This window comes from Macaca mulatta, chromosome 14 (genome assembly GCF_049350105.2).
Source record: "Macaca mulatta isolate MMU2019108-1 chromosome 14, T2T-MMU8v2.0, whole genome shotgun sequence".
In the NCBI taxonomy this organism is placed as follows: domain Eukaryota; kingdom Metazoa; phylum Chordata; class Mammalia; order Primates; family Cercopithecidae; genus Macaca; species Macaca mulatta.
This window is the reverse complement of record NC_133419.1, coordinates 6,743,543-6,763,789: the sequence shown is the minus strand read 5'-3', so window position 1 is coordinate 6,763,789 and position 20,247 is coordinate 6,743,543. Positions and strand designations below refer to the sequence as shown.

The window sequence follows — 20,247 nt, the reverse complement described above, 5'->3', positions numbered from 1 at the left end:
TGTGACTGTGCTCTTTACCCTTTACCCAGCACCGGATCCTCAAGGGTGGGAGGGGAGAACAGGGCCCAGTCTGCCTCGTGGCCAGAGGAAGGACAGGGTCTCGTCTGGCTTGAAAGAGATGTTTATTTCGGCTCCATGATTTGGGGGGGGGGGTGAATGTGAAAGCGGGGAGAGAGGAAACACCTCTCTGACTTGGGACTGGGGGGCGTGATGGGTGAGGCAGCCCCAACCTCCATCATTTTTGTGGGGACACTTTAGGCAGCTGTAGTGGAGGGGCGGCAGGCAGGGCCCCTGGGCTAGTTGCTGAGCTGGACAGGCTTGCTGTCCAGTGGGTGCCACAGCTCCAGGCGGTGGTCACTGTGGCCCAGGCACTCAAGCCAGTGCCGCAGGCGCTCCCCACTGGCATGGCTGCCCAGCTGCACCCCGCCTGCCATGGGGGATGGGTCAGGAACCGCCAGTAGCCTACTGGGCCCCCACCCCAGCTCCTCATGTTCCCACTCACCAATGAAGTCATCAGCCGTGCCCAGGTCATAGTCCCACACAGACACTAGCAGCGTCTTCTGGGCCAGCTCCTCCCGTGGGCCTGAGTAGAAGAATTCCTGCAGGGAGAAGGGCAGAGAGGTGGGAAGGAGGCAGCCTTGGCTCTCCCAAAGTTTAAGAAGCAGGCCTCAGCAGGGGAGTGGCTCAGCATGTCAAGGCCAGGGTTGGCTGGGACCTGCCTGGTCCTGGCTCACCTCATTGAACTCGGGGTTCAGGGTCTTCCTGCGAACACTGGTCTTGAATTTAGATTTCTTCCCTGCATTTGGATGCAGGAAACTGATCGGGGAGGATTGGCAGGTTAGGTGTGGCCCTGGAGAGGTGAGGAGCCACCGTCTTGTCCTCACCTCCCACCTGCCCACCCCATTCACTCACAGGCACACAAAGGGGTCCGAGTAACCATTGGCATCCATGGGGGCCAGGTGGACGCAGCGCAGCACACCCACCAGCAAGCCACCCCGCTGAGAGCTGTAGCACAGTGACAGCAGGACGCACCCATGTTCCTCCCAGGCCACCTCTGTCTCCACCTCCTCCTGCAGGTGTAGGCTGAGGTCAGCCCCCATCCAGCCCAAAGCCCAGCCCCTTTAGCCTTCGCGCTCTGGGCAGGAAAGCTCAACCTGGCCCCAAAGAAATCAGGGGCAATGGCTTCATTTCCCAATACAGCCACTCGCACAGTGCCGTGGAAGCGGTCCTATGGGTCAGCTGTACCCTCCAGGGCCTGATCAAAGGTGAGGCTTGCTGACCACATGACCAGTCAGATACGTCTGTCATGGAGGGGAAGGGAACTGGCTGACATGCCAGGAGCTCCCTAAGTGGTCTCCCATCCGGTGCCCGTAGCCATCCCTGTAGGCAAGTGGCTCTGAGAGGATGTTCACTTCCCAAGGAGAAGCAGATCTCTTCAAAACCCCACCCTCTTCACCCCTTACTTCTCTGGGGACCAGATTCTGAGTGTTCTTTGCCACACTCTGGGCCCTGGTGCTTCTGAACAGGCTCAGGGAGGAAGCCTCAGGAGGATGTGCTGCTCTCACCCGCAGGGTAGGTTTCCCTTTGCAGAAAGCCCCACCACCTTGTTCACAGGCGGCTCTCAGGAATGCGGGAGTGCTCTGTGAGCACCCACCATGCTCTGGGCGCTGTTGTGCTTGGGATCTGGGGCAGAGGGTACACAGGGCTGGCGCTGGGAGAAGTGGCCTGTTCGTGCCACCTTGGTGGGCCTCAGCCACTTGGGCTTAGCTAATCAACAGCTGCAGCAACTTGTGGTTCCACCAGAGGGCAGGGCACCCGGCACTTTGGGGAGGAGCTGGTAGGGGGCCCTGCTGTCAGCATCCCAGCTGCCTCCCCCACTGACCACAGGGGTTCTAGCTAGGTCTTTGGTCTCCAGTGGCGTCAAAGAAACCTCTGCAGTCACCCTCACTGCCTCCGGACAAGGGCCTGTCTAGGACGGCCTGCCCCAGGAGTGGTCCCCACACTCCCCTCAGGGCCAGACCCCACCCAGTGAGCCCCGCCCGTCTGTCTTCTCTTCCACCTTGCCCAGCCTCCCATCTCAGGCCACGGATAAATGCCGCCAGTTGCAGCCTCTGCCTCAAGGCAGGTGTCTGCCCGGCTGTGCCCCCAAGGGCTCTGCTTGTCCCAGTGCCCCACAGCTCCTCTGGGCTGCCCTGGCAAGGGAGTCACCCTCACTTTGCCATTGGGGACCTGGCTGTCCCCTGGGACAATGAGGGCTCACAGGGCCTGTGAGAGCTGGCCTCAGGTTCCTCCAAGCCCCCTACGCCCCTGCCACCAGGCTTGCCCCCTCATCCCTGTTCAGCCCAGCCGTCCTACCCACCTCATAGAGGGACATGCCGCGGGCTGTGTCCAGGCTCTTGGGCCTCTTGGCCTGAAAGGGAAGAGAGCCTGGTCATCCTGGCCAGATGCTGCCCAGGTCCCCCTCCCTATTCCTCCCCTCTAGCTCCCATCACAAGATTCCTGGCCCCTGTGCCCCACCCTGTGCTCCAGCCCCACTTACCAGCCTCCGCTTCTCCAGATAGATGTTGAAGCTCCTGGCTCGGTTTGGCACCAGCTTCCTCAAGGGCACCTGCAGCTCCCCTAGGGGAGGTGCCCGCCGCCGTCGCCGCAGCCATGGGTCCTCACACACACACAGCCTGGTGGCCGCCCAGGTCAGACCTGGCCAGGCCAGCCCCATCCCTCTGCTCCACCCCCAGGTGGCCCAGGCTGGATCCTCACCTAAGGGTCTTGCACACAGCATCCTGGCGGGTGAAGCCGTGATAGGTGAGTGTCTCCTCCCAGACAGGTACCCTCGTACCTCGAATGGTGCGTGTCCGAAGCTGGCTGGCCTAGGGCCCAAGCAGGGTGGGTCAGGGCCTCCTAGGGTTAAGACCATCCTCCAACCCCCTACCCTGCCTCCCTGGTAGGACCTCCCACTATTTGCACATCCCAGCAACTGGGACCCAGGCCTTGGGGGGTGGGGAGGAGCCAAGCAGAGCCAGGTGGGTGCCGCAGGCTGGATGTTCCACCAGAGGGCAGCAGTGGGGGCCTGGGGCTTGCCCTCACCTTGCTGTTCCCTGGCAGCAGATTCGCTTTGACATAGGTGTCCACGGAACCTGAGGCCAACGGCTTGAGGCCCTGGGAACAGACAGTGGGTATGAGATAGGCCTGTGGCCCAGCCCTCTGTCCCAGGGACGCCCACCCCCATCCTCACCTTGGCACGATGAGCTGTGCAGTGCAAGGCACTGTTGTCCGCATCAAAAAGAAGTGTGAACTCCAGGGTGGCCAGGGCAGCTAAAGGCAGGTGGCAGGCAGGGTCACCTCCTACCTCAGCTCAATCTGCCCCCACCCATGGCACATACCTCCTGCCTTGCCCCTCCACGGCCAGATGGCAGGGACACCCCAATGCCTCTCCTGGCTGGACTGAGCTCAGGGTGTCCCCTCCTCCCGCCCCTACTCACTGCTGTCGTCTGAGTCTCTCTCTGGCTCTGGGTCGGGCTGCGGCTGGGGTGCAGAGCGGATGGTAGACGCCGCCGCGGGGCGCTGGTCCGGAGGGTGCAGGGTAGGCTCCGTCAAAGGGTAAAAGTGCGGGAAGTAGTGGGAGATGAGGCGGATGGGCCGGATGGGGCCCGGGCTCACATCGATGGCCATGTGCTCCTGCATGCTCACCCGGGGAGGCCGCCCACCTGCTGCCGCCGTGCCCGCCATGGGGACCCCGACGGGGGGCGGGGACTCAGAGAAATGCCTGAGGACTGGGGCGGGGGGGGGAAGCATCGCTGATACCATGCAGGGGACCTGAGGACAGAGCGCAGGGTTGGGGGAGGGGCCGGGGGAGTCCCCAGCCTGGAGGGTCGTGGCAGGCTTTGGAGGGGACTGGGTGTGTCGGGAGTCAGTCCAGCTCCCAGTCCTTACCGCTTTGGGAGCTACTTCACCCAGTGTGAGTCACTGCTGCTGGCAATGGGTGTGCACTCTCGGGGGTAGAGCCCGTGACTGCTGTGTCCCCAGTGAGCGAGGGTGACCCAGAGCTCAGAACCCTCCCAGAGCTCTTTCCTAGCTCTGGGGCTCAGCTTCCCTCCTTCCTCTGCCCCCTTCACACTTTGTCAAAGGGAGTTATTTTTACCACCATCATGTGGCTCTGCTCCCAGGTGAGAAGGCTGGAGGCCCGGAGGTGACAGAGGGCTGTGGAGGTGATAAGTGGTTAGTGGGAAGGAGGGAGCGCATAGGAGGAGGGGAGGGGGTGCATGGGAAAGTGGGAGGGGAGCCACAGGAAGGGGCCCCTGTGATTGAGCCCTGCGGGGGTGGCCAGTTTATACTCTGAAACATGAACCAGATCATCCCACCTCCACCCCTGCTTGGAATAAAATCCGAACCCTTTGATGAGGCGCAACCCCTTTTCACCTCACCAAGGAGTGTCCCCTTGGCATCTCACAGTGAGGGCCCACTCCCCTCCCAAACTGGGCCACTCCTACTCACCTTTGGTTTCTGGGTCACCCCCTGCAGGGGATCTTGGCTGGTTTTAATCATCCAGCATTCCCTCTCCTCTCTTCTCCCCAGTTATTCTTTTAATTTTTAATCAACATAACCATAGATATTTATGGGGTACAATATGATGTTCTGATGTGATATATGTAGAAATGTGATTTCTACAATATGCATTGTAGAAAGATTCAGTCAAGCTAATGAAAAAAGAACACTTAAAATGTACTCTTTAAACAACTGTGAAATACACAAGGTGCTATTGTTAGGGATATTTGCCATGCTGTGCAATAGGGCCTTCAGCTTACTCTTCCTGACTGGAACTTTGTACCCTAAGAGCAATGTCTCCCCTCTCCCCATCCCTAGTCCCCTACTTTCCAGCTCCTGGTGACCACCATTCTCTCTGCTTCTAGGAGTTCAACTTTTTCAGATTCCACATAAAAATCAGACCGTATAGTATTCGTCGTTCTGTGCCTAGCTTACTTCACTTAGCATATCGTCCTCTGGGTTCATCCATGTTGTCACAAATGATAGAATGGCCATCTCTGTTAAGGCTGAACAGTGTAGACACGCCATCCTATCCATCCGTCTGATGCTGGGCAGTCGGGTTGCTGCCGTGTCTTAGCTGTTGTGAATGGCACTGCACTGAACATGGAGGCAGACACCTCTTCAGCATGCTGACTTCAATTCCCGTGGATACCATCCACAAGTGGGGTTGCTGGATCACATGGTACCTCTATTTTTGGTGTTCTAAGGGACTGCCATATGATTTTCCAAAATGGTTGCGCTCATTTCCCTTCCCACCGATAGCACGTAAGGCTTCCCTTTCCTCCACATCCTCACGAGCATCTGTTATCTCCTATGGTTTGGTAGTAGCCTTTCTAACAGGTGTGAGGTGGTATCTCATTGAGATTTTCACTTGTATTTCCTGCACGATTAGCGATGTTAAACATTTTTTCATGTGTCTGTTGAGAAATGTATGTTCAGGTGCTTTGCCCATGTTTAAATTCGGATATTTGTTTCTTGTTATTGAGTTCCTTGTTTCTTTTGGATATTAGCCCCCTTATCAGGTGTATGGTTTACAAAGATTTTCTCCCATCCTGTAGCCTCGCTCCTCACTTTGTTGTTTCTTTTGCTGTGCAGAAGCTTTTTAGTTGGGTGCCATCCCATTTGTCTATTTTTACTTTTTTTTTTTTTTTTTTTTGAGACGGAGTCTCGCTCTGTCGCCCAGGCTGGAGTGCAGTGGCCAGATCTCAGCTCACTGCAAGCTCCGCCTCCCAGGTTTACGCCATTCTCCTGCCTCAGCCTCCCAAGTAGCTGGGACTACAGGCGCCTGCCACCTCGCCCGGCTAGTTTTTTGTATTTTTTAGTAGAGACGGGGTTTCACCGTGTTAGCCAGGATGGTCTCGATCTCCTGACCTCGTGATCCGCCCGTCTCGGCCTCCCAAAGTGCTGGGATTACAGGCTTGAGCCACCGCGCCCGGCCTATTTTTACTTTTGATGCCTTTGCTTTTGGGGTCCTATCCAAGAAATCATTGCCCAGACCAATGTCTAGAACTTTCCCCATATGTTTCCTTCAAGTAGTGTTACCATTGCAGGTTTTTGGTTTTTTTTTCCCCTTTAAGATAGGATCTCACTCTGTTGCCCAGGCTGGAGTGCAGTGGCACAATCTCAGTTCACTGCAGCCTCTGCCTCCTGGGCTCAAGCGATCCTCCCATCTCAGCTTCTTGAGTAGCTGGGACTACAAGCATGCACCACCATGCCTGGCTAATTTATTTGTATTTCTGTACAGACAGGGTTTCACTACATATGACCAGGCCAGTCTTGAACTCCTGAAGTCACGGTGGCCCGCCTTGGCCAACCAAAGTGCTGGGATTACAGGCATGAGCCACAGAGTCCAGTTCGCTTCAGGTTTTATAGCCCATTTTGAGTTGATTTTTGTATAAGGTGTGAACCTCAGTTGTTCTTTGGGAACCACTGCTTCTCAGTCCAGGGAGTTCACCCTCCTACCCAGGCAAGCATCCCAGACTCTATCTATCAATGTATTGTAAATCCAACTGGCCATGTGACAGGCTCAGGGAAGGACATGTGACTCAAGACAGGCCAGTGAGGTGCACTTCTGGGTTAGACTGGCCGGGCGAAGTGGCCATGTTTTCTGTTGATGGATGCTGCTGCCCTCTCCTCAACCTCTCACACTCTGCACTAGAGACAACCTCCCCAGGGCTGAGGCCAGCACAGTGCAAAGCACAGCAAGAAGAGAGCCCCTGAGCCCCTGAGCCCCTGGATCCAGCCATCCTGCCATGGCAAGTTCAGACCACCCACTCCCTCAACTCTTTCACAGAACCCTGGTCTACCTAGTTGACATCTTATGTAATTCCACTATTATCTGTGATTAATTAATGTGGAATCACATGATTATCTGTGTGACCTGGTCTGAGGTCTCCGTTAGACTGAGCACCCCCTCTGGAGGGCAGGTCAGCATCTGACTGGTCCACAGCTATGGCCCCCACACAGCAGCTGGCACACACAGGGGCTCTGTATGTTAGACCCCTGCAGTAACACCCAGGGGCATGCGTGCACTTTACTCCTCTCTGGGATCCCGGAGCCCAGCACAGGGTCAGCCAGGCACAGCAGAGAGAACAGGAGGTGCAGGCTGAGACACGGGCAGTGCATGCCTAAGAGTCTGGGCTGTGGAGTCTGACAGCCCTGGTTCCAATGCCAGCCTGGGGTCCTTAGGCAAGGTGTCTATCCCTCCTGAAAGCAGTCTCACCAGCCAGAGACAGTGCTGGCCCCGCCTTATGGGCTGTTGTGAGGGTGAGATGAATTGACTTCGAGTACTTGGCACCCAGGAAGTGTCCACTGCTGTGGGGAACGGCGTGACTGGAAGGAGGAGCCCCAGCCAGCAGCCTGGAGTGGTCTGCCCAATGTCAAGGCCCCAGCACAGGACAAGCAGGAGCTCTAGAGCTGTCAAAGGCCTTTATTCAGTCCTGAAGTGGAGCTGGCCTGGCAGGGTGAAACCAGGGGCTGCTGAGGGTGGGCCAGGCCCTCAGCCCCTGGCCAGCTCAGGCCGGCCAGGCGGGGCTGGTAGGTACCAGGTGCCAGCAGCTGCAGGGCAAACTCGGTGATGACAGCTGTGAGGCCCCAGACCCGGTGTGGTCCATGCAGGAAGACAGGTAGTGTGTAGCGGAAGTGGCCACGCTGGCAGAAGTGGGTATAGCCCTGATTCTGCGTCTGCAGCAGGTGGGCTAGCGGGAGTGCAAATACCTCATCCACCTGCAGGCAGGAGGCAGAGAGGGTAGACAGAGAACTGGAACAGTCCAACCCCTCACATCCCCCAGCTCACCTCCTCCGAGTTGGGCCTGAGGCTCTGGGGATCCAGTGGGCCCACACCAGCAAGCACTGGCACCACGGTGGCCTTTTGCTGGGGAAGAGGGCAGGCGGTCAGGGAAGCATGGCTTCAGTTGGGTTTGAAGGCTGGGGAGGGGAGTGTGAGAGGAAGACCCCCTTTGCCATGCACAGGCCTTAGGTAGTGATGTTCAGGTCCACCTGCCTGTGTCCTCCAGCCATGCCGACTGACTCAGGTCTCCTCAAATGCACTAGACCTGTTCCCTCTGCTTAGGACAATCTCCCACTTGGCATTCAAGCCCAGGTTCAATCCCTGCCTACCCCATGAAGCCTCCCTGACCCTAATCCACCAAGCTGAGCAGAGATGGCCCACCCCGTCGCCCTGGGCCACCTCTACTCAGGACACCAGAGCTTCCCCAATCTCTTCCCAAGGGGTTGTGTGGGGTGGCGCATGTGACCAGGCAGGTTAGGGGCACCCCTCCACACTTTGTGCCTGTGGGGGTCCATGACCACTCTCCTGGTCCGTGGGGGCCTAGCTCCAGGGCAGGCACAGAGTGAGTGAATGAGGGGGCGGTGGCCTCAGCCAGGTGGCTTACCGGATCATACACAGGCCGCAGCAGGCCCCACACGTGCTCCTCGGGCACTGCCAGGCCCAGTTCCTCCTGGGTTTCCCGCAGGGCCGTGTGCACCACGTCTTGGTCAGCCGGGTCGCACTTGCCGCCTGGGAAACTAAACAGACACAGGGAGTCTGATCCTTGGACTCTTAGGGCCATGGAGAGGTCGGGGTGTCGGCAGTGCGGGGGGCCAGTGGCCCACCAAAGCATCGCCTGCCTCTGCTCCTAGTTTGCTGGGAAGCCCCAGGCAAGCCACACGACCTCTGGAGGCCAGTTTATCTCCCTGAGCAATGGCGATAAGGAAGAGAAGCCCGGGGCAGCGCAGGACAAGAGGGTCTGCAGCAGGAGCAAGAAGATCCTGGGGCTCAGATACCCAAATTCGGCCTATGGTGGCCCCAGTAGCACTGACATTGTCCTCGGGGACTATGTCCTCAAATCCCGCCGGGCGGGGCCCGAACCTCTCCGTAGTCGCCGGCAGGGGGCGGCGTCCGCGTTCTTAGCGGGAAACAGCTCAGAGGGGTGTCCCCGGCTGAGGCGTGCGCGCAGGGACTGGCACGAGGGGTCTAAGCGGTGAGGGCGTGGCGCCCAGGCAGGTGCACTGGAGCCGAGGCACACGGATCGCTGATCCCTCGCCGCAGCCCGTGGGCGTAGGGGCTCTCCCCAGACCCATTTTACGGAGGCGGAAACCGAGGCTCGAAGGGGCTAAGTGCCCTGCCCGAGGTCCCTGCCAGCCGCGGCCTCCGGCAAAGGGCAAAGAATTCCTGGCCGCTGTACCTGACGTCGCCCTTGTGCCTCCCGGTCAGGCGGCTGGACCGCAGCGTATACAGCAGAGCCGGGACCCCGCGCACTGAGCAGAGCGGCACGAGCACCGCGGCCGACGCGGGCCGTGCGCGGAGTCGGGCCGTGGCCCCCGCCAGCAGCCGGCGGCAGCGCAGCTCGCCCTCGGCCGACAGGCAGTCGGGCAGCATGCCGAGTCCTGCGCGGCCGTGACGCGGAGGGCGCGGGGTCGAGCGAGGGAAGAGGCGGGGCGGGGCGGGGCGGGGCGGGGCAGGATGGGGCGGGGCGATCAGCCCGGGTCCCTCCGGAAGCTGAGAGGGAGAAGGGGCCACCCGCCCGACGCGTCCAGCCCGGGGGGCTGCGGAGCCGCGGCAGTGTCGGGGGGCCTCGGTGGGACTGGGTCTGTTCCGGGGCGGGGCCTGTCCGGAGACAGGGTCTCGGTGGGACTGGGTCTGTTCGAGGGCGGGGCCTGTTTGAAGGCGGGGCCTCGGTGGGACGGGGTCTGTTAGGGGGCGGGGCCTTGTAGGCAATCGACGCTGGGGCGGCCTGGGGGCGGGGCCTGGACTGGAGTTTTTGCTAAGAAGGACTAGGGGGAGCGAGGGGGCGGCTCGAGGTGGAGGGCGTGGCCGGAAAGGCGTGTCCCGGGGGACTGTGCTACCGGCAGGGCCGGGCCGGGGCCGGGGGCGGGGCCGGGGGCGTGGCCGCGGGGAGGGAGGTGGGCGCGGAGCTGGAGGACTTGCCGGGTGTGTCCTTCGAGATCCTGGAACCGCGCGAACCGTGAAGCGCCCGGCGACCGTCCTCGGTCCCGTTGGGTCCTGGCGTTGGGGTGTCTGATGAGGCCTCGCCGGCCCCCGCTGGTCCGTCCCTCCCCTAGGGGCTCCAGGATGTGCGGAGCTGGGATTCCACGGGAACGCCCCTCTAGGACCCCGAGGTCGATCGGTGCACGAGAGGAGCGTCCGGCCTAGCCCTCCCTCTGGTGCTCCCTCCCGGTGCCGCTGAGTGGCGTGCGCCGCTCCCAGTCTTGTCTTCCCTCAGGCTCCTTCGGACTCCAGCCCAGGCCTTTGATCTCCTTGTCCCAGCGTCCAGAGCTCTTCTCCCTGCCTTGAGTCTTGACCGGATTCCCAAATCCCTCCCCCGTCCCTTCCTCGGCTCCTGTGATCACTGACCACCGTGGTTCCGCACCCTTCCACCAGACCCTGGGCTTGGGGACCAGATGACCCCAGCCTTGCACACAGTATTTAAACGTGGGGTGGCGGGTGTCCGCCATGCCCTGCTGTGTGACTTTGAGCAGATCCCGTGCCTCTCTGAGCGCCAGTTTCGATCCTCATCTGGGCAAGTGCAGCCCTGCCACTGGGCTGGAGTCACCACTTTTAATATCACTGTGTGCTCCCAGGGATGCGGACGGCACTGAGCAGAGCTTCGGGATGCCTACACAGGGCTGATGTGGGGACTGTGATGGGTCTGGGAGTTCCTGAGGGCCCCGCCCTGACCACGAGGACGGAAGTGCTCTGACCACTCGTGCCAAATAGTTTAATGTTAGGGGGAAGAGAGAGGTAAGGCAGGGTTTTTGGGAGTTACCCCCAAAGCAAGAGGGCACAGTATTCAGGCTGCTGGGGTTGGGAGGTAGAAGGCCTGGTTCCAAGCTTGCCATGGTCTCAGCCTTGCTGTGACCCTGGGCAGGTAGTCTCTTTCTGTAGACTTTCACCTACTCTGCTGTCCTTGAGACAGAGGTGGGGCTGGACGGGGTGGGGCAGAGGCTGATTCCCACGCCGGGTGTAAGGTCCAGGGTAGCAGGGCTTCCCCACAGGGCTTCTGCCATCACTGGGAGTCCTGGCCAGGCCCCAGGCACACCACAGTGGGGGACAGGAGCCCCAGCCCAGCTGGGAGAGGCAGGCCTCCTTGATCACTATCAGCCCGGATGTTGGGGAGGGGGTATGGTGCCGGTCGGGTCCTTGGGATCCCTAGGTGGTTTGAGGCTCCAGAGTACAGGCTCTGATAGGTGACAGGCCTGTAGGTGGCTGGGGCCAGCAGGGCCTCAGATGGGGGCAGCAGCTGATGATGGAGCCGAGCAGGGGTCCTGGAGGTGGAAGCTGAAGCTTTGTTGGGGTCTGAGGGAGGAAATGGTCTGAGTGGACTCTGGGCCTCCCATCGTATCCTCAGCCCTCATCCCAGGCCTGCCCTGGTCCCTTCCTGCTCCTCCTTCCCAAGTTACCTACCTCTCAGCCTTTGCCCTTGCTTTTCCCTCTATCTGGAATTTCTTCTTCACCTTCTCCCTCTGTCCAAACGCTTCCCAGTCTTCCAAAGCCCAGTTTGGGAGCCACCTCCTGCAGGAAGCCCGCCTGGCACCCCCTGCCTGTGCTGTCTGTTCTGAGCCCCATATTGTCTTAGGCATGTTTGCTTCCCCCTCTGTGTCCACACAGGGGCCCTGTGGGTTTGCTGAGCTGCTCAAGCCCCTTCCTGAAGGTCCTGTCCCTTTGCTTCCCGCCCACCGTGTACGCCTTAGTCCCCCTGTCTGCAGGCCTGGAGCCTTACCTTTCTTCCTCTCTGTGGCGCCCTTCAGCAAACAGGGACTGAGGCTGCTGTGACTCCGGGCTGGGACACTGAGCAGGGGCTGTGGGGCCACAGGCCTGAAGATGGAGCGAGCAGGAATTGGGGGAGGGGATCAAGGGGAAGAACCCAGGCCAGGGATCATGGCCAGATTCAGATGGTGGGGCCCCAGGATGGGTCAGAGGGTGTGACCCTGAAACAAGGGTCAGGAACTGAGGCCTTAGGATATGCCTGGGGTTGGGAGTGAGGGGCTAGGGTCGGGGTCAGACAGTACCAGGAGTCCGGGTCACTCTCTCTAAAGCCCTTGGCAAAAGGGTTGCTGGCGATTTTCAGCTGGGTGATCTGCAGGAGACAAAGTGCAGTTGTGGGGCTGGCCCTGAGCCAGGCTCAGCCACCTTGTCTTCCCTGGCACCCGGTCCCCTTGGCCCAGGAACTCTGAGCTGATAGGAGTGCGGGCAGGGCCTTGACTGACAGCAGATGCTCAGGATAAGTGGGGAGGGCAGTAGTCTGTGCCAGTGAGGGCTGCAAGCCTCCGGGCTCAGTCTCCACCCCTGTGAAATGGGCCTGCAGCGGGTGCTCCCGAGCTGGTTCACCCACCCTGTGGTTCTGATAGGCCGTCACGGCTGTGAACTGGGTCTCCGTGAAGATGAAGGATTTGAAGTTCTCCTGGGCGTAGCGCTCACTGTCCTTGCGTGGGTCCACGAAGACCACGTGGAAACGGGGCTGGTAGCGGTGCATGGAGTTGAGAATGATCTGTGGAAGGGACAGAGCAGGGGTACGGAGGTGAGGCAGGCCGCAGCGGACTCCCTGAGGCTGGAGTCCTTCCCTCCAAGCTGGAGGCCTGCCCCGGGCCTACTGCCCTGTTCCTTTCATGGTGGCGCAGGGTCTGAGCTGGAAAGGCTGTGGTTCTGTGTTAAAGGCCCCTTGTGTTTGAGGATCCTTGCCTCCGTGTCCTCTCACACCCCACATCGCAGCTGCCACCCGCTGCCTGCGTGCCGGCCCGCCACTGTCACGTTCACTGGTTTCCTCGGTTGCCTCCTGGCCTGTCCTCTGTCCCCGCCTTACCCCTCTGTTTCTTCTCCACACAGCTGCCTAGGAAGCCACATCACATAGCCCCCTGCTCCTAACCTTCCAGCGACTTCCACCCCACACGGTAAAAGCCAGAGCCCCCAGCAGTCAGCCCCGGCCCCTCAGGCACTCGCCTCTTTGGCTTCCCCTCCTGGCTCCACTCCGGCCCCATGGGTGCCTCTTGCAGTTCTGCGGGCCCAGGATTCTCCGGACTCAGGGCCTTTGCACCTGCTGTCCCCTCTGACAGGCATGGGCCCCTCCGTCCCCACCTCCTTCAGGTCTTCAGCTCGCTGCACCCCCTGAGAGCAGCAGCACCCTTTCTCCGCCCCTTCCATAGCTCCGCTTTCTCTTTGGCATTTGTCCCTATCTGAGATGCTGGACACAGTGTCTTCTGGACCCTGCCCCTGCCCCAGGAAGTGACCTCTGTGAGGGCAGGGATTGTTGGCTCTTTGACCAAGTGTCAATGATGCTGTGTCCACACATATAGCGGCCTGGCCTAGGCTGGGCGTTCCATACATTGCCCTCCCTCTCCTTGTGGGGGACAACGTATGCTGGAACATTCCCCCGGCCCCACCCCCTTTTCCACCTGCCTGGACAGCCCTCCCTGCTGTGCCACCCCCACTCCCCGCCCAGCCTTGGCCAGCAGCAGGCCTAGGTGATGGTCACCAAGGCCATTGGGCACCAAGGGCCCCACCAGCCCTGACCCCAGGCCCTTCCGTCTCCGCCGTGGCCCGGGCCTCACGTGGCCATTGTCATCCAGCAGGTTGTTGGTCAGCTTGAGCTTGTCGAAGGACACGATCTGGCGCATCCACTGGGCGCCCTTGGCCGGTGAGTCAGGGTGGAAGTGCACGCGGCCGGGTGTGGCTGGGTCTGCCTTGCCCGCCACCAGCCAGGCCGAGCTGTGGAAGGCATACCTGGGGAGCACAGCGAGGTGGTGAGGGCTGCCCTAACCAGAGTCATACCTGAACAATACGGGCGGGGTGAAGGGCCTGCTGCTGACTCCAACACTGCCCAGCCCACCTTGTGGACACCTGGCTAAGGAACCCAAGGCTCAGAGAAGCCTGCTGAGACCTGAGATCCCTGTGGCTGCACCCGGCTGGTGGATGACAGGATAACCCCTGCTGCCCTGGGCTAGACCTCTCTGCCTGCCCAAGGCTAGCCCACTGCCCAAGGAATGCTGCCTGCCCGAGGCTAGCCTACTGCCCATGGAAGTCTGCTGGGTACCCTGAGCTGGGCTCCCTCCTGCCCTCAGGCTGTTGTTGCCTGTCTGTGTTCCTGCCCTTATGCTGGGCCTTCCTGACATTGCTTGGACAGGCCCCTGCCTCACCTGGGAGTGCAGGAAGGGTCTAATTCCTGGTCTCAGCACCTGAGACCCGAGCCTGCGCCCCAGGCCGGTCCCCGCACCTGTATCTCTTGTCGTCCAGGGGGATGAAGTCCATGAGCAGGGCGTAGTCAGCCAGGGAGTCCATACCCAGGATCTTCACCTGGAAGGGGGGAAACATCCTTCTGCAGGAGGGAGGTGCTCAGCAGCCGGATACGGCTCCAGCCCTGGCCCCTGCCCCGCCCCGCCCCTGCTGCTCACACCTGCCTGCCTTGGTAACGATCATCTCAGTTCCCAGCTGGTTGAATTCCTCCCACAGAGGCTTCATCTCCAACTGAACCGTCACACTGGACACACGTGGGTTCTTGGGGCCCTGCCCATTGGACTCGGCCACAGCTTGGGCCCCAGTAGAGCTGGTGCAAGGGCCTGATGGGAATGGCGACCCCAGCTGGGGCTCCCAGCCAGAGCTGGTTGTGGGTAGTGGGTAGGTCTCTGAGGGTGCAAGTATGCCGAAGCCAGCGGACAGGAAGGCTGCAGAGAGAGGACGGAAGCGTGGGCCTCATGCATCACCCGGCAAGCTCTCATCCTTCAGGCTGCACCTATATGCCTCTTCCTCCAGGAAGCCCTCCCTGACTGCCAGGGCTGTGTTCTCACAGGATCCCCCACTCAGCATCACTCTGTGAAGTAAATGCTCACTTAAAGTCTTTTTTGCCAGCGTGCTCCTTGAGGGTAGTGTCAGGGCCTGTCTTGCTCCCCAGAGAATGTTTGGGCCATCTTGTGTCTATGTGGCCTTAACAAATTGTTTCACCCCTGGAGCCTCAGTTTCCACATCTGTTGGAAGGGTTTCTTTATACCTGCCTCACAAGGCTGATGTGAGGATTAGTGACCACACGAAGGGGCTGGTGCACAAGGGGCCCTTCACGAACAGCATCTGTTCTAGATGATGTGTGTGTGTGTGGTGGAGGGAGGGGGCCGGGGTCTTCCCCAGCTCTGTGGGACCCTGCTTCCCGGTGCTGCTGAAGGAGAGCTGAGCCAAGAAGAGTCCCTCATTCAGCACCAATTACCCATCCCTGACCCTGACAACCCGCCCAGAACCTGCCTCCAGAAGCCCATCCTACTGTCTTTTTCTCTGGCCTCTGCACCCTTTTCTAAACATCTTGTCTTTTGATCTGCAATCCTGGCACAAGTCTTGGTCAAATGCTTTGCCACCCTTCACCCCTCCAATTAAAAAAAAAAAAAAAACTTAGCTAAATAAGATACCATTTTACACCCATTAAGGTGGCTATTAGAAAAGAAACCAGAAAATAAAAAGTGTTGGTAAGGAGATGGAAAAATTAGAACTTCTTTTTATTTATTTATGTATTTATTTAAGGCAGGGTCTCACTCTGTTGCCCAGGCTGGAGTGCAGCAATGGCTCAGTCATAGCTCACTGCAGCCTCGACCTCCTGGCCTCAAGTAATCCTCCCATATCAGCCTTACAGGTAGCTGGGACTATAGCCACACACCACTATACACGGCTATTTTTAAATTTTTATTTATTTATTTATTTATTTTTAGAAATAGGATCTCCCTACGTTGACCAGGCTGGTCTTGAACTCCTGAGCTCAAGTGATCCTCCCACCTCGGCCTCCTAAAGTGTTGGGATTACAGGCATGAGCCACTACGCCTGGCCTCAAGAAACTGGAACTCTTGTGCACTGCTGGTGAGAATGTAAAATGGTGCAGCTGCTGGGGAGAACAGCATGGTAGCTCCTCAAAAAATTAAAACTGGAATTACTAAACATATATATATTTGTTTTTTTCTTTTTGAGATGGAGTCTTGCTCTGTCACCCAGGCTGGAGTGCAATGGCATGATCTCGGCTCACTGCAACCTCTGCCTCCCTGGTTCAAAAGATTCTCCTGCCTCAGCCTCCTGAGTAGCTGGGATTACAGGTGTGTACCATCATGCCTGGCTAGTTTTTGTATTTTCATTAGAGATGGGCTTTCACCATGTTGTCCAGGCTGGTCTCGATCTCCTGACCTCAGGTGATTTGCCCACCTCAGCCTCCCAAAGTGCTGGGGTTACAGGCGTGAGCCACCATGCGCAGCCTAGAATTACCATATGATCCAGCAATTCCACTTCTGGGTCTATACCAGAAAGAATTGAAAAAAGGAACTCAAACAGATATTTACACACCCATGTTCGTATCAGCATGATTCACAATAGCCAAGAAATGGAAGCAACCCAGTGTCCATTGGAGAATGGATGGATGAACAAAGTGGGGCCATCTGTGCAAGGGAATAGCATCCAGCCTGAACAGGGAAGAACATTCTGACACATGCTACAACATGGATGAGCCCTGAAGACACTGTTGTGTGAAATAAGCCAGACACCAAAGGACAAATACCATATGATTCTACTCATAGGTGGTACCTGGTGAGGCCAAATTCATAGAAACAGAAAGTAAAACGGTGGTTGCCAGGGGCTGGGAAGGAGGAAATGGAGAGTTGTTGTTTCATAAGGACAGAGTATCAGTTCTGCAAGATGCAAAAAGTTCTAGAGATGGATGCAAATGATGGTTGCACAACAACGTTGTTAGAAATGCTTGTTTTCCGGTGCCGTAAAGAAATAGCACTTGGCCGGGCGCGGTGGCTCAAGCCTGTAATCCCAGCACTTTGGGAGGCTGAGACGGGCGGATCACAAGGTCAGGAGATCGAGACCATCCTGGCTAACACGGTGAAACCCCGTCTCTACTAAAAAATACAAAAAACTAGCCGGGCGAGGTGGTGGGCGCCTGTGGTCCCAGCTACTCCGGAGGCTGAGGCAGGAGAATGGCGTAAACCCGGGAGGCGGAGCTTGCAGTGAGCTGAGATCAGGCCACTGCAGTCCAGCCTGGGCGACAGAGCCAGACTTAGTCTCAAAAAAAAAAAAAAAAAAAGAAATAGCACTTGAACGGCCAGGTGCGGTGGCTCACGCCTGTAATCCCAGCACTCTGGGAGGTCGAGGCGGGTGGATCACAAGGTCAGGAGATCAAGACCATCCTGGCTAACACGCTTGAAACCCCGTCTCTACTAAAAATACAAAAAATTAGCCAGGTGTGGTGGCGGGCGCCTGTAGTCCCAGCTACTTGGGAGGCTGAGGCAGGAGAATGGCGTGAACCCGGGAGGCAGAGCTTGCAGTGAGCTGAGATCACGCCATTGCACTCCAGCCTGGGCGGTAGAGCGAGACTCCATCTCAAAAAAAAAGAAAAAGAAAAAGAAAAAGAAATAGCGGCCGGGCGCGGTGGCTCAAGCCTGTAATCCCAGCACTTTGGGAGGCCGAGACGGGCGGATCATGAGGTCAGGAGATCGAGACCATCCTGGCTAACACGGTGAAACCCCGTCTCTACTAAAAAAATACAAAAAAAAAAACTAGCCGGGCGAGGTGGCGGGTGCCTGTAGTCCCAGCTACTCGGGAGGCTGAGGCAGGAGAATGGCGTGAACCCGGGAGGCGGAGCTTGCAGTGAGCCGAGATCTGGCCATTGCACTCCAGCCAGGGTGACACAGCAAGACTCCGTCTCAAAAAAAAAAAAAAAAAAAAAAAAAAAAAAGAAAGAAAAAGAAATAGCACTTGAACATAAATTTAATTTCCTCAGCAAGGTCATTTTTTAACTTTTTGCAGAAAGGGGACACTCGCCAGCAGTTTTGCCACGAGAGTGCACCGAACAAAGGAGACAGGTCATTTACAACCTGACATGTGTCCAGTTCTCATTGGCTGGAATGGGACCTCACATTCTGTATTTGTCCTGATTGCCTAGTAACTTAGAACTTTTAAAAGAGGCAAAGTCAGAGGAGAACAAAGAAGGAGGGAAAACTTGTAGCATGCCAGGGCAAATATTTAGGCTAAATTGTGGGAGCTAAGAACATAAAGTATATTGATTTTTTTTTTATTATGGCTAGCAGATATTTAAGAATGTTAGCATAGGTCTTTGAATACATTTTGTTTCGAAGAGAAGTTATTATTTATTCCTAATTATATGGGAGGAAAGTCTTTGAAGAGGAACCTCTACTTGTACAATGTGAATGTAATTAATGTCACAAAACCGTGCATTTAAAAATGGTTAAGGTGGGCCAGGCGCGGTGGCTCATGCCTGTAATCCCAGCACTTTGGGAGGCCGAGGCGGGCGGGTCATTTGAGGTCAGGAGTTTGAGACCAGCCTGGCCAACATGGCAAACCCCATCTCTACTTTTTTTTTTTTTTTTTTTTTTTGAGACGGAGTCTCGCTCTGTCGCCCAGGCTGGAGTGCAGTGGCCGGATCTCAGCTCACTGCAAGCTCCGCCTCCCGGGTTCACGCCATTCTCCTGCCTCAGCCTCCCGAGTAGCGAGTAGCTGGGACTACAGGCGCCCGCCACCGCGCCCGGCTAGTTTTTTGTATTTTTTAGTAGAGACGGGGTTTCACCGTGTTAGCCAGGATGGTCTCGATCTCCTGACCTCGTGATCCGCCCGTCTCGGCCTCCCAAAGTGCTGGGATTACAGGCTTGAGCCACCGCGCCCGGCCCATCTCTACTTAAAATACAAAAATTAGCCAGGAGTGCTGGCGGGCACCTGTAATTCCAGCTACTCAGGGGGCTGAGACACAAGTCACTTGAACCCAAGGGGGTGGAGGTTGCAGTGAGCCAAGACTGCACCACTGCACTCCAGCCTGGGTGACAGAGCGAGACTGTGTCTTAAAAAAAAAAAAAAAGGTTAAGATGGTAAATTTTGTTATGTATATTTTATAATTAAAATATTTTAAATGGAAAAAAATCCTGAAAAACAAACTATTATTTTATTGCAGCCCCATAAGGGACTGAGGAGCTAGAGGGGCCATGGAAGCCACAGTGGCTGGGAGTCTGGGGACATGGTTTTATTCTCAGCTGTGTCCCCACCCGAGTGGCTTTGGGGCATTTACACGACTGTAAAACCGTGGGATGCCTGGAGCAGAGGGGGGATGCTAGGTGTTGCAGAGATGGATGAACTGGCAGACAGGCGGGTGGTGGAGGCTCCCAGGGTGGCATAGCATCTGCCGAGGTACCAGGTGGACGGCACCTGGCGAGGGTGAGCTCTTAGTATGTGCCTGGGGAGAGTGTGGAGCCCAGGGCCGTGGCTGCGTCCTCAGCAGCCCTGAGAGCTGCATGCGAAGCTCCTGGAATTTCTGCAGCCTCACAGAGGAGGGGGCGTCCTTGTGACAGCAATGGGTCACATCAGGTTTGAGGACCCTGGGCAGGATAGATAGATGGGCTGATGTCCCCCTGCCCCTGCGGCCAGTCCCTCAGAAGGGTAACTGCTTGTCACCCGGCTGCCCTGCTGGGGCAGGTACGTCATCCAGGCGATGCCAGTACCCCCTGCGTCCATGGCGATGGGTCCCAAGGGGAGGGGCTCATGACTTCGCTGGGCCTGGAGGCTTTGCCGGTCGTCACTGGCTCCCAAGTCCTCTACGGGCTCACCCGCTGCCCATCGCAGCCAATGTGCTGCCCCTCGACACTTTCAGGGACTCTGGGGAGGGAGCCTGTCCTCTGCTCAGTCCCTCTAGAAGCCAGCACTCCTTAGGGCCCAGAGATGACAGCTTGCCGGAAGCATCGAGTGTCAAGTCTGGAAGGGAAGCTAAGCCTTCTTGTCCAGCCCCCAACTTGCTGAAGGAGCTGGGGCTCAGGGAGAGGCCTGAGGTCACACGTGCGCAGTGAGGCGCTCATCTCCCGGAACAGCATGGTCCCTGGCCTCTCCCATCATTGCACTTGGGCAGCCATGAGCCCTGTCCCATGGGGATCTCAGACCTTAGCTTGGGGTGCCCCTGCCCCACCCTCTTGCACAGGGCCTGGGTTCAGCGGGGCTGCCTTGGTTCCCACCCTGCCCACCCACCCTGGAACCTGAGCCCGACCCATGAGCCCACCTCTGCTTCACGTAGCCTACCTGCCATGGAGACAGAGCGGCTGTCCGGCTCCTGGAGAAATACTGCTTGGCTGGAGCTGGGCTGTGGCTGCCACCCAAGGGGACCCTGCCTGCCGGGAGGAGTGGTCACCACTCGTCCACTCGGCACCTCAGCTCAGCCCTCAGGTGCTCACACAGGCTGTGGTCTCTCGGCA

General features: G+C 58.0%; 3 protein-coding genes and 1 long non-coding RNA gene across 12 annotated transcripts; 1 reads left to right on the top strand and 3 right to left on the bottom strand.

Annotated features, from left to right (window-relative positions):
- Positions 1 to 105: 105 nt before the first annotated feature.
- On the bottom strand, positions 106 to 4,191 carry DOC2G (double C2 domain gamma). 7 transcript variants are annotated; one of them, XM_077961970.1, is made up of 11 exons: positions 4,139 to 4,191; positions 3,480 to 3,770; positions 3,233 to 3,312; positions 3,085 to 3,156; positions 2,758 to 2,867; positions 2,540 to 2,675; positions 2,360 to 2,410; positions 913 to 1,070; positions 735 to 816; positions 503 to 599; positions 106 to 427 (listed from the first exon to the last, which is right to left on the bottom strand). In XM_077961970.1, the coding sequence occupies exons 2-11, from the start codon at positions 3,724 to 3,726 to the stop codon at positions 297 to 299; spliced, it is 1,164 nt and encodes a 387-aa protein (XP_077818096.1). In that variant the 5' UTR covers positions 3,727 to 3,770; positions 4,139 to 4,191; the 3' UTR covers positions 106 to 296. The 7 variants fall into 7 exon arrangements, 6 of the variants coding, with proteins under 6 accessions (XP_077818096.1, XP_077818095.1, XP_077818094.1 ...); XM_077961969.1 differs by lacking the exon at positions 4,139 to 4,191 and adding an exon at positions 3,931 to 4,107; XM_077961968.1 differs by lacking the exons at positions 2,360 to 2,410; positions 4,139 to 4,191 and adding an exon at positions 3,931 to 4,100 and having other exon boundaries at positions 913 to 1,083; positions 2,493 to 2,675.
- Positions 4,192 to 6,244: 2,053 nt separating this feature from the next.
- Positions 6,245 to 9,433, bottom strand: NUDT8 (nudix hydrolase 8). 2 transcript variants are annotated; one of them, XM_015113557.3, is made up of 4 exons: positions 9,228 to 9,433; positions 8,436 to 8,568; positions 7,838 to 7,915; positions 6,245 to 7,767 (listed from the first exon to the last, which is right to left on the bottom strand). In XM_015113557.3, exons 1-4 carry the CDS (start codon positions 9,419 to 9,421, stop codon positions 7,462 to 7,464), a joined length of 711 nt encoding a protein of 236 aa, XP_014969043.1. In that variant the 5' UTR covers positions 9,422 to 9,433; the 3' UTR covers positions 6,245 to 7,461. The 2 variants fall into 2 exon arrangements, with proteins under 2 accessions (XP_014969043.1, XP_077818098.1); XM_077961972.1 differs by lacking the exon at positions 7,838 to 7,915.
- An 80-nt stretch (positions 9,434 to 9,513) lies between these two features.
- On the top strand, positions 9,514 to 14,622 carry LOC144334077 (uncharacterized). The gene is made up of 4 exons (XR_013403490.1): positions 9,514 to 9,630; positions 12,866 to 12,930; positions 13,606 to 13,673; positions 14,486 to 14,622. It is a non-coding gene; the product is annotated as an uncharacterized LOC144334077 (long non-coding RNA).
- On the bottom strand, positions 10,746 to 20,214 carry TBX10 (T-box transcription factor 10). Of its 2 annotated transcripts, XM_015113552.3 has the most exons (8): positions 20,075 to 20,214; positions 14,430 to 14,697; positions 14,250 to 14,351; positions 13,588 to 13,759; positions 12,375 to 12,530; positions 12,052 to 12,119; positions 11,763 to 11,857; positions 10,746 to 11,338 (listed from the first exon to the last, which is right to left on the bottom strand). In XM_015113552.3, the coding sequence occupies exons 1-8, from the start codon at positions 20,079 to 20,081 to the stop codon at positions 11,049 to 11,051; spliced, it is 1,158 nt and encodes a 385-aa protein (XP_014969038.3). In that variant the 5' UTR covers positions 20,082 to 20,214; the 3' UTR covers positions 10,746 to 11,048. The 2 variants fall into 2 exon arrangements, with proteins under 2 accessions (XP_014969038.3, XP_028688993.1); XM_028833160.2 differs by lacking the exons at positions 14,250 to 14,351; positions 14,430 to 14,697; positions 20,075 to 20,214 and having other exon boundaries at positions 12,980 to 13,850.
- Between the last annotated feature and the right edge of the window lie 33 nt (positions 20,215 to 20,247).

Coding starts and splice junctions, on each gene's coding strand:
- NUDT8 (XM_015113557.3), bottom strand. CDS start 9,421: ATGCTGCCCGACTGCCTGTCGGCCGAGGGCGAGCTGCGCTGCCGCCGG. Junction 8,569..9,227: donor AGGCACAAGGGCGACGTCAG/GTACAGCGGCCA, acceptor GTGTCTGTTTAG/TTTCCCAGGCGGCAAGTGCG. Junction 7,768..7,837: donor TCAGGCCCAACTCGGAGGAG/GTGAGCTGGGGG, acceptor TCCTGCCTGCAG/GTGGATGAGGTATTTGCACT.
- TBX10 (XM_015113552.3), bottom strand. Junction 13,760..14,249: donor CTGGACGACAAGAGATACAG/GTGCGGGGACCG, acceptor TGTGCTCCCCAG/GTATGCCTTCCACAGCTCGG. Junction 12,120..12,374: donor CGGCCTATCAGAACCACAGG/GTGGGTGAACCA, acceptor TGTCTCCTGCAG/ATCACCCAGCTGAAAATCGC.
- DOC2G (XM_028833155.2), bottom strand. CDS start 3,804: ATGGTATCAGCGATGCTTCCCCCCCCCGCCCCAGTCCTCAGGCATTTC. Junction 3,313..3,479: donor GAGAGACTCAGACGACAGCA/GTGAGTAGGGGC, acceptor ACCTGCCTTTAG/CTGCCCTGGCCACCCTGGAG. Junction 3,157..3,232: donor GCACAGCTCATCGTGCCAAG/GTGAGGATGGGG, acceptor GTCTGTTCCCAG/GGCCTCAAGCCGTTGGCCTC.